Source organism: Pseudophryne corroboree, chromosome 9, assembly GCF_028390025.1.
Source record: "Pseudophryne corroboree isolate aPseCor3 chromosome 9, aPseCor3.hap2, whole genome shotgun sequence".
Taxonomy (NCBI): Eukaryota; Metazoa; Chordata; class Amphibia; order Anura; family Myobatrachidae; genus Pseudophryne; species Pseudophryne corroboree.
In genome coordinates this window covers 365,774,497-365,786,694 of record NC_086452.1, presented here as the reverse complement: position 1 = coordinate 365,786,694, position 12,198 = coordinate 365,774,497, and the positions used below count along the sequence as shown (strand labels likewise).

The 12,198-nt window shown below is 44.2% G+C and overlaps 1 protein-coding gene across 1 annotated transcript in view; it reads right to left on the bottom strand.

Annotated features, from left to right (window-relative positions):
• The window catches only part of WNK2 (WNK lysine deficient protein kinase 2), a 155,023-nt gene that overhangs the window by 39,424 nt on the left and 103,401 nt on the right, over positions 1 to 12,198 (bottom strand). Inside the window, exons 15-18 of the mRNA XM_063941539.1 lie at positions 7,409 to 7,525; positions 3,198 to 3,368; positions 858 to 903; positions 611 to 718 (exon numbers count right to left, since the gene is read on the bottom strand). Of these exons, the coding sequence (XP_063797609.1) occupies positions 611 to 718; positions 858 to 903; positions 3,198 to 3,368; positions 7,409 to 7,525 (442 nt within the window). The remainder of the gene's footprint in view (positions 1 to 610; positions 719 to 857; positions 904 to 3,197; positions 3,369 to 7,408; positions 7,526 to 12,198) is intronic.

Here is a 12,198-nt window from a genome sequence, read left to right as displayed (position 1 = left end):
GTACATGCACACAGATGTTTACTTCCCTGTTTATTTTTTTGCCCTTGTGCTCGAATTACTTTTTTCTTGTTTGTTTTTTTTAAACATGTTTTTTGGGATACAGTTTTTACATGTGGACTGAGGGAGCTGGCCCTTACTAGCTTCTGTTCTCCATGTAGGAAGGTTTGGTGAGAATGTGTTTGCACCCACATATACCTCCAGAGCATTACAGTATATGGGATCCAAAATATTCAGCAGCTAGGACAGACTTTGGCTCACCCAAGGAAAACTAAGCTCCCTTCTAGCCATCCACCAAGTGGAAAAAAAGGCTTTATGGCTTGATGTGGAAAAGAAATTAACCTTCCAAGGCTTGAAGCAAAAGACATCCCATAAACACTTGCACTTCAAATGTTCTTTATACCCAAATGATATCATATAACCAAGAATTTAACAGGGCAGTTTTTCTCTTTCTGGGAGTATTTCCAGAATTCCCCCCTCACAATTTCAGTCCTGTCTTCCCCCTGGAGTGATTGTTTTTCCAATTAAATAAGCAACAGCATTTATAAAGCAATCGCACCATAGCCGAAGTTACTTGAAGTGCACAACAAATAAATCTACATGAAATGAATACCTGTAAAATCGCTGGGCTGTTCCTTTACAGTTACTGATAATACATCTGGAGAACTTGGGCTTTCCATCACTGGGCATATAATAAACCACCTTTTTCCAGTATGTAAAACTAAATAAGAGACAAAAAATAAAAAACATACCGTAAGTTATTTTAGGGTCAAAACAAATGTGCACGTGTCTGCATACTGGAAGCTTCTGCATATAGAGCATGGGAATGTCATTGTTAATGAGTCATACAAATCTCGTACCGTTTTGCTGATAAACTGGTGTTTTTACGGGGTTGAGTTGATTTTCCTTTGAAAAGATTAAAAGCAAAATATTAGAATGTCTGAACACAGAATTACTAACCCAGTAACTTAGGATGGAGATAAAGTACCAGCCAATCAGCTCCTACTTGCCATGTCACAGGCTGGGTTTGAAAAATGTCAGTTAGCAGCCGATTGGCTCCGTCCACTTTATCTCCATCCAAAGCTTAGTAAATGGACCCCTTAGACTTTTAAAGGAAAAATAAAAGCACTGTTTCACATAATTCCCTACAGTTGGCTTCCCAGGCCTGCTGTAGTTGTTGTAGTGTGACACAGCCATATCTTTGCTCAGTCAGATTACTGAGCAGTTTCATTGATAAAATATGGACTGGAACGGCACAACTTTTTTATAATCAGTGTCCCCACACTAATCCTCACATCAGCATTGAAACTAGTAGTGCTGTAGAAAACACAACGGTTATAAAAACCCGACTTCACATACAGCCAGCATATTCTGTCTGATCATTCAAAGACTATGGGCTGAAATAAATCAAAACTATGTTCTATGTCATATATAAAGACAAAATCACCGATAATGAACCTGCCAACGTCAACATTGGCTGGTTCATTATCGGTTCATTACCAACATAGGTTGGTAAAGAGGTCAATTAGAACTCGCCTATACTGACCATCACTGCTTGGCATAGTTTATTTGTTCACATATAATAACTGTGCCAGTCAGGCAGATTCTGTTACGTAAACACAACCAATTATTAACATGTTTCACTACAGTCAAATAACCACACTGTATCAATTTTTGATTCATTATTTATTAGCCAGCCAGATCTAGCATATTGTGTCAATGGAAAATCTGAAACCAGGGCAAACAATTTAATGTACTTTAAATATGCTAATGAGCACACCTAAATTGCATTTACAACATCGCAGTGAGATAAAGGAAGATATCCTATTAGCCCCAATGCCGTTTCGGCATATCAAAACGGCCGGATTTTGCAATTAATGACCGATGGTCATTATCGCGGTATCCAATTAGAGGCCATTTTGATCAGCTGAAATTGGACTTGCGATCCCACAAAAACACATGGGATCGGGGAGAAGTCCCCGATTCCATGTGTTATCACGGCTGCGGCGGCAACTTATTGCAGATTATGCATAATTCCCAATACGTGCCGGCACTGGCACTAATAGGATAGCCCCCAACGATCCAATTAGCAGTGGTAAAGTACCGCTGTTAAGTTGTTAACAGCATACTGCCCAAAGCCCTTAGTGGGCAGTTTAAATAGATGCAATTTGCCTAGCACATCGTTTTAATGCTGGTAACGTGCAGGTGGCTAGTTGAATGATTGGAGCTATGGTGAACATTGCGCTGGGAATTCCGTAGCTGTGAGCAAAAGTTAGCGATGTTTGGCCCTATTAACTGGAATGATTGTTACTGCGGGTCTTCTATGTCTGGACAAACCACAACAATGAGCAGGGGTGTTTGTGGGTGTAATGCTCTGGGGGATGGGTAAACGCATACATGTTTCTATAAAAAGTAAAATTAATGAGTTTTATGGGTGAAGGTATAAAATAGCCATTAGAAAGTTATATAAAAGGGAGTGAAATACTTGTTACGAGCCGCTGCATGTAAAAAATATTAGTGCTACGATAAGGGAAAAAAAGAAATAAAAAAATTCATAGAGTCCCTTTAACATGATCACTTTGCCAACTGAAAACTAGAAATCTTGCACGGTGCAGAAGCAGCCATGTATTATTGTGCACCAATCACCAGTTGTTCCAACTGAAAACTAGAAATCTTGCACGGTGCAGAAGCAGCCATGTATTATTGTGCACCAATCACCAGTTGTTCCAACTGAAAACTAGAAATCCTGCACGGTGCAGAAGCAGCCATGTATTATTGTGCACCAATCACCAGTTGTTCCAACTGAAAACTAGAAATCCTGCACGGTGCAGAAGCAGCCATGTATTATTGTGCACCAATCACCAGTTGTTGCAGCTGAAGCAGTTGCTGATAGTGCATTGAAAACATTTTTTTTTTTTTTTTTTACTAAAGGCAGTAAGTGTCTAATAAAAGATCTTGCAGTGAACATTTTAAGTAGACCATCAGTATTATTCAGCCCACATCTCTGTCCCTTTGTGGTCAGGCTCCCAATAAATTACTTTGCAATAAAACTGTAATTTATGCAGCGGAGAGAGACAGATGCTGACAGCCGGGGGTGGATTGCAGTCAATTTGTTTGTGATGGATTTTAAGTCACAGGCATGTGGTACGTAATCTGGGAGTGAAAGCACTGAGCATCTCAGAAAAAAGTGTGTACTGTACCTCCCTCATTTCTACCCTGAAGGAGTCTTCTTGCTGAGGACTTGCCCCTTGATCAGAACTTCTTTCCCCTTCTGTCTCTTCACTCAGCATATCCTCAGCCTTGTCAATAACATCTTTCATCTGTTCGATGAAAATCTCTCTCTCAGTCTGCAGTATAAATTCATTTTCCACCTAAAAGTATTTACATGTGTAAATTCACAGAATAAAAACAATGCAATTACAAAGCTCCGTATTTAAAAAGAGAAAAAAAAAACATACACATTATACCTAGCAAAATACCATATTCTAGTTAAAGTTATTCTGCTCCAATAGTTACCTAATCTGCTCCAGCGGAAACACTCCATATAGGGGCATAAGTAAATGCAAGAGATTGCCACTGCTTTAGGTCCCTGGCTGCCTCCGGGGCCTACCTGCTGAATGCTGCTGGGAGAGGCAGTGATTCCCTGAGATCATATCTGTGCCAACCAGTGAGGACAGAGACGGATGTATGAGAAACCAGCTGATGAGTTACCGGAGACATAATGTGAACCGGGGGTATTCTGTGGCACCACAATGAGGCATAAAGTGAACTATGGCACTATTATGGGATTTGAAATGAACTAGGCGCAGTGATGGGGAGCCTTTGGCACTCCAGCTGTTGTTGAATTACACATCCCAGCATGCCCTGCTACAGTTTTAGCATGGCCAAATAGCAAAACTGTAGCAGGGCATGCTGGGATATGTAGTTCAACAACAGCTGGAGTGCCAAGGTTCCCCATCACTGAACTAGGGCATTACTAGGAGACATGAAATGACCTAGGACATTGCTATGGGACATGAAGTGACCTAAGACACTATGGGACATGAAATGAACTAGGGCACTACTGTGAGGCATGAAATGAACTAGAGCATTACTATGGGACATGAAATGACCTAGGACACTACTATAGGACATGAAATGAACTAGGGCACTACTGTGAGGCATGAAATGAACTAGAGCATTACTATGGGACATGAAATGACCTAGGACACTACTATGGGACATGAAATGAACTAGGGCACTACTGTGAGGCATGAAATGAACTAGAGCATTACTATGGGACATGAAATGACCTAGGACACTACTATAGGACATGAAATGAACTAGAGCATTACTATGGGACATGAAATGACCTAGGACACTACTATAGGACATGAAATGAACTAGGGCATTACTATGGGACATGAAGTGACCTAAGACACTACTATGTGACATGAAGTGAACTAGGGCACTACTGTGAGGCATGAAATTAACTAGAGCATTACTATGGGACATGAAATGACCTAGGACACTACTATAGGACATGAAATTAACTAGGGCATTACTATGGGACATGAAGTGACCTAAGACACTACTATGTGACATGAAATGAACTAGGGCACTACTGTGAGGCATGAAATGAACTAGGGCATTACTATGAGATATGAAATGACCTAGGACACTGCTATAGGACATTAAATGAATTAGAGCATTACTATGGGACATGAAGTGACCTAAGACACTACTATGTGACATGAAATGAACTAGGGCACTACTGTGAGGCATGAAATGAACTAGGGCATTACTATGAGATATGAAATGACCTAGAACACTACTATTGGACATGAAATTAACTAGGGCTCTACTGTGAGGCATGAAATGAACTAGGGCATTACTATGAGATATGAAATGACCTAGAACACTGCTATAGGACATTAAATGAATTAGAGCATTACTATGGGACATGAAGTGACCTAAGACACTACTATGGGACATGAAATGACCTAGGACACTACTATTGGACATGAAATTAACTAGGACTCTACTGTGAGGCATGAAATGAACTAGGGCATTACCATGGGACATGAAATGTACAACCTCTATGGAGAGAGTCCTCTCTCTAGCAGCACTGCGGCACGGGGGCCTAAAAAACATTGCTATGGGACACACAAAGTTCTAAATATTAGTAAGCATAGGAGAAAACAATGTTATGATAATTCTTCTTGCCCACATTAATTAGACTGCACAAGTGGTTAATTACTAACAAAGCACAAATGGACAGTGAAGGACAATTAGGTTATGATCGAAAAGTGTATTAGCACAAAAGATTGGAATCTCGGCCAATATCTTTACATCACTGTCTAGATGATAAGGTTATAAATCTAGGGTGTTATTCAGGTTTGTTAGCAAACCAAAAAAAGTTATCAATTGGGCAAAACCATATTGCACTGCAGGTGGGGCAGATGTAACATGCAAAGAGATTTAGACTTGGGTGGGTTATAGTGTTTCTGTGCAGGGTAAATACTAGCTGCTTAATTTCTACACTGCAATTTAGATTTCAGTTTGAACACAGCCCACTCAAATCTACCTATCTCTGCACAAGTTACAACTGACCCACCTGTCTTGCAAAATGGTTTTGCCCAATTGCTATCTTTTTTGCTTTGCAAACAAACCTGAATAAGGCCCATAGTTCTTAGATGAAGACCACATCTAAATCGCATATAAGCTCATCATATGACTGTGCCCTCTATGAAACCAGCCTTTGGACCAAAGCGTGAATGGCTGGACCCTTCAGATTCAGACTTACACAAGTGTGTAATGTAGGTATATTGTCAAAACTGACAGAGCAAACCAGTCAGAAACTAGCTTTGATTAATCTAATTCAAGTAGCAATAGGCTGGGTATGAGGGATCGAATGTTTTCCCTCAAGACACTTCCATTTCTGCTGCCAGTCAATGCAGGTCTACTAAACTTGTGTCGCTATAACCTATCTTCAGGCGGCTACAAGGATTTGGGAAGCAGCTTCTCACAGGGCATCAGGCACGCTGAGGGAAATGTAAGGAACCACTAAATTCAAATACCTACTGTAATACCGAATGCACAGTAGTGAGCTGTCCAAAGCACAGCAGTGCAAATAAAGTATGTGCAAATTGGGGTTCAGGACACCTCATGTTCATCAGCTGCTGCAGGACAGATAAACTGTACAACCATTAGGTATTAAGTGCTGGTCCTTCCTGACCCAGTCACCAAGTCACCATCTTCTTATTTATGTGTATATCAGTGGAGGTTTCAGGCATCCCGGGTGATCAATAAATCAAATGAACTGCTGTGTTATTAGTTAGCAGAGTGCAGCATGTGACCATCTACCGCTACAGTAATGGAAAAAAAATAAAAACGTTTTTTGATTTACACACAGTCTCAGAGATCAAGACATGCTGAAAACGCAGGAACCCGGCTGAAGTATCAACCCTCATTCTTCCTTCTCACTTCCAGGCACTGCCTTCGTAAAGCACAGGTACCAAACAAAACATCAGGTATTGTAGGGGATCTGAACAGAACATCTCAAACGGGGACACTCCTCCTTAAGAGCTCACACACTATACAAACTTACTGCCCACATACTAGATCTTTCATAAAACAGTGTGTATAATAGTAAATCAAGTTTGTTAAGGTTTCCACCCCTTACTATCTATTATTCAAGTGCTGAAGCACTCGCCAGATGTCTAGGAGCAGGAAGCCAGGAGACCATTACTTTCAGTGTGTACTAGAGGCAGTAAGGAAAGGTGTTTTGTTTGGGGGCAGGAAAAGAAAAGACGAATTATTGATTCTTAACATTGTTCAGGAGTAGAAAAAAATTGTTGTATGATACTATACACACACACAATGTTCTCTATGAATTGGCCTTATATTTCTGCATTTTGTCAATTAGAGGCCAAGAATATCTAGATTATTTTTGTGCATGCGCATTAATCTGGTCAGCAGGTAACAGGTGGGCAGGGATTTTTGCCTACAGATTCCAGAGACATACAGTATATTTGGTCCTGGGTTTAGCGCAAAATACACAAAGAAAAATAAAAAACTATGTTCTGCTCGGCTGCAATTGTCCTTTGGACATCTGCAACCTATTAATGTACAGACTACACAATCACTCAGAGATAGACTGCATTCTAGTCGGTCCAGGTAGCCTGATTAAAGTATCATAACTGCAAAAGACCTGTGCGCCTATCAACTGGAGGAAAAGGCTATATATAAATTCCTGGAGTGCCAGAATGCTTTAGGGTCAACTACCAATAATACGGACAATGTTTTATAGTGTACCCCATAATAATACAAATACTATAACAATATAAATACTATATGATAATACAAACAAAAATCCTAATTACAGTAATAGGAGTTTTATCACCCTCTTCATGTATGTAATCTGCCTTACCATGTATGTGGCAATCTCCTCCGGTGCGTCGCCATCCAAGTCAAATTTAAAAGTCACCATTTTATGGTTGTGCGTTTCCAGTTGACACTCGACCATCTTGTCCCCGGTATTACAAACCTACAGGAAACAGGTAAAGTAACCACATAAGGGGCCTAATTCAGAGCTGATCGCTGGGCAGCGATTTTTGCAGCCCTGTGATCAGATAGTCACCGCCTACTGGGGGAGTGTATTTTAGCTGTGCAAGTGTGCGAATGCATGTAAAGCAGAGCTGCACAAATTGATTTTGTGCCGTCTCTGCACAGCCCAGGGCTTACTTAGCCGCTGCGATCACTTCAGCATGAAGTCAGACACCCTCCCTTCCAACGCTTGGACATGCCTGCGTTTTTCCAGACACTCCATGAAAAATGTCAGTTACCACCCACAAACACCCTCTTCCCGTCAGTCACCTTGCAATCGCCCGTGCAATCGCTTTTTTTCGCACCATCCCATCGCTATGCACCGATCCCCATTGCTGCGGTCCGTCGCGCCTACGCATTGCGGTGCATGCGCAGTTCGGACCTGATCACAGGCTGTGAGAAAACGCAGCCTAGCAATCAGGTCTGAATTACTCCCAAGATCCTCTTCAAAATACATTTCTCTTACGTCCTGGAGGATGCTGGGGACTCCGCAAGGACCATGGGGATAGACGGGCTCCGCAAGAGACATGGGCACTTTAAGAAAGAACTTTAGGTATGGGTGTGCACTGGCTCCTCCCTCTATGCCCCTCCTCCAGACCTCAGTTTATTACTGTGCCCAGAGGAGACTGGGTGCATTACAGGGAGCTCTTCTGAGTTTCCTGAAAAGAAAGTATTTTGTGAGGGTTTTTTTTTTATTTTCAGGGAGCCTGCTGGCAACAGGCTCCCTGCATCGATGGACTGAGGGGAGAGAAACAGACCTACTTTAATGTTAGGCTCTGTTTCTTAGGTTACTGGACACCATTAGCTCCAGAGGGAACAGAACGCAGGTCTCACCCTCGCCGTTCGTCCCAGAGCCGCGCTGCCATCCTCCTCGCAGAGCAGGAAGAAGGAAGCCGGGTGAGTATTTGAAGAAAGAAGACTTCAGAGGCGGCAGAAGACTTCAGTTCTTCAATGAGGTAACGCTGTGCGCCATTGCTCCCACACAGCACACACACGGCAGTCACTGTAAGGGTGCAGGGCGCAGGGCAATAAGGACCTCCATTCTGGCAAATAAAGATATTATACAGCCTGGGCACTGCATATAAGAGATCCCCCGCCAGTTTTGAAAATTTTCAGCGGGACCGAAGCCCTCCGCTGAGGGGGCGGAGCTTGTTCCTCAGCACTCGCCAGCGCCATTTTCTCCACAGCACACCGCTAAGAGGAAGCTCCCCGGACTCTCCCCTGCTTACCACGGTGAAAGAGGGCTTTAAAGAAGGGGGGGGGGGAGCACATAATTTGGCGCAAAATACATAATAACAGCGCTATATGGGTAAACATATTGTGTGTTTTTTCCTGGGTCATTGGCGCTGGGTGTGTGCTGGCATACTCTCTCTCTGTCTCTCCAAAGGGCCTTGTGGGGGAACGGTCTTCAGATAAGAGGATTCCCTGAGTGTGTGGTGTGTCGGTACGCGTGTGTCGGCATGTCTAAGGCGGAAGGCTTTCCTGGTGAGGAGGTGGAGCAAATGAATGTGGTGTCTCCGTCGGCAACACCGACACCTGACTGGGTGGAGATGTGGAATGTTTTAAGTGCTAATGTGAATTTATTGCACAAAAGGTTGGACAAAGCTGAGTCCAGGAATTATGCAGAGAGTCCGGCCCTGCCTGCCCCTATGTCGCAGGGACCTTCGGGGGTCTCAAAAACGCCCACTGTCCCAAATAGTAGACACTAATACCGACACGGATTCTGACTCCAGTGTCGACTACGATGATGCAAAGTTACAGCCAAAATTGGCTAAAAGTATTCAATATATGATTATTGCAATAAAGGATGTTTTGCATATCACAGAGGAACCCCCTGTCCCTGACACGAGGGTACACATGTATAAAGAAAAGAAACCTGAGGTAACCTTTACCCCTTCTCATGAACTGAACGAGTTATTTGAAAAGGCTTGGGAATCTCCAGACAGGAAACTGCAGATTCTCAAAAGGATTCTTATAGCGTATCCTTTCCCGGCTAAGAACAGGATACGGTGGGAATCCTCCCCAAGGGTAGACAAAGCGTTGACACGCTTATCCAAAAAGGTAGCACTGCCATCCCAAGATACGGCTACCCTCAGGGATCCTGCTGATCGCAAGCAGGAGGCTACCTTAAAGTCCATTTACACGCACTCTGGTACCTTACTCAGACCGGCTTGGGTTTGTAGCGCTGTAGCAGCGTGGACAGATACCTTATCGACAGAAATGGATACCCTGGATAAGGATACCATTTTATTGACCCTGGGTCATATTAAAGATGCTGTCTTATATATGAGGGATGCTCAAAGAGACATTGGCTTACTGGGTTCTAGAGTCAACGCTATGTCGATTTCTGCTAGACGAGTCCTATGGACCCGGCAATGGACAGGTGATGCTGACTGAAAGAGGCATATGGAGGTTTTACCTTACAAGGGTGAGGAATTGTTTGGGGAAGGTCTCTCGGACCTGGTCTCCACAGCTACGGCAGGGTAAATCAATTTTTTTGCCTTATATTCCCTCACAGCCTAAGAAAGCGCCACATTATCAAATGCAGTTCTTTCGGTCAAATAAAAACAAGAGAGTACGAGGATCGTCCTTTCTTGCCAGATGTAAGGGCAAAGGAAAAAAAGCTGCCAACCACAGCTAGTTCCCAGGAACATAAGTCCTCCCCGGCCTCTACACAATCCACCGCATGACGCTGGGGCTCCGCTGAGGGAGTCTGCCCCAGTGGGGGCACGTCTTCGACTTTTCAGCCACATCTGGGTTCACTCACAGGTGTATCCCTGGGCAATAGAAATTGTTTCCCAGGGTTACAAGCTGGAATTCGAAGAGGTGCCTCCTCGCCGGTTTTTCAAATCGGCACTACCAGCTTCTCACCGAGAAAGGGAGATAGTTTTAAATGCAATTCACAAGTTGTGTCTTCAACAGGTGATGGTCAAAGTTCCCCTGCTTCAACAAGGGAGGGGGTATTACTCAACCCTGTTTGTAGTCCCAAAACAGGACGGTTCGGTCAGACCCATTTTAAATTTAAAATCCTTGAACCTATACTTGAAAAGGTTCAAGTTCAAGATGGAATCGCTCAGAGCGGTCATCGCCAGCCTAGAAGGGGGGGATTTTATGGTATCCCTAGACATACAGGATGTATACCTTCATGTTCCCATATATCCACCTCATCAGGCGTACCTGAGATTTGTGGTACAGGACTGTCATTACCAATTTCAGACTTTGCCGTTTGGGCTTTTCACGGCCCCGAGGATTTTCACCAAGGTAATGGCGGAAATGATGGTGCTCCTGCGCAAGCAGGGTGTCACAATTATCCCGTACTTGGACGATCTCCTCATAAAAGCGAGATCACGAGAGCAGTTGTTGAACAGCGTGTCACTTTCTCTGAAGGTGTTACAGCAACACGGCTGGATTCTCAATATCCCGAAGTCACAGTTGGTTCCTACGACTCGTTTGACCTTCTTAGGCATGATTCTGGATACGGACCAGAAAAGGGTTTATCGTCCGATAGAAAAGGCCCAGGAACTCATGACTCTGGTAAGGGACCTATTGAAGCCAAAACAGGTGTCAGTGCATCACTGCACTAGAGTCCTGGGAAAGATGGTGGCATCTTACGAGACCATTCCCTTCGGCAGTTTCCATGCGAGGACTTTCCAATGGGACCTACTGGACAAGTGGTCCGGGTCACATCTACAGATTCATCAGTTGATCACCCTGTCCCCCAGGGCCAGGGTGTCTCTCTTGTGGTGGCTGCAGAGTGCTCACCTTCTAGAGGGTCACAGGTTCGCCATTCAGGACTGGATTCTGGTAACCACGGACGCGAGCCTCTGAGGTTGGGGAGCGGTCACACAGGGAAGAAACTTCCAAGGTCTTTGGTCAAGTCAAGAGACTTGTCTTTACATCAACGTACTGGAGCTGAGGGCCATATACAATGCCCTCCGTCAAGCGGAGACTTTGCTTCGCGGCCTACCGGTTCTGATCCAGTCAGACAACATCACTGCAGTGGCTCATGTAAACCGCCAAGGCGGCACAAGGAGCAGAGTGGCAATGGCGGAAGCCACCAAGATTCTTCGCTGGGCGGAAAATCATGTAAGCGCACTGTCAGCAGTGTTCATTCCGGGAGTGGACAACTGGGAAGCAGACTTCCTCAGCAGACACGATCTACATCCAGGAGAGTGGGGACTCCATCAGGAAGTCTTCGCACAGATTGCAAGTCAGTGGTGACTGCCCCAGATAGACATGATGGCTTCCCGCCTCAACAAAAAAATAAAGAGGTATTGCGCCAGGTCAAGAGACCCTCAGGCGGTGGCAGTGGACGCCCTTGTGACACCGTGGGTGTTCCAGTCGGTCTGTGTGTTTCCTCCTCTTCCTCTCATCCCCAAGGTGTTGAGAATAATAAGAAAAAGAGGAGTACAGACAATTCTCATTGTTCCAGATTGGCCGCGAAGGGCCTGGTATCCGGAGCTACAGGAAATGCTCACAGAAGATCCGTGGCCTCTTTCTCTCAGAGAGGACCTGTTACAGCAGGGGCCCTGTCTGTTCCAAGACTTACCGCGGCTGCGTTTGACGGCATGGCGGTTGAACAGCGGATCCTAGCGGAAAAGGGCATTCCGGATG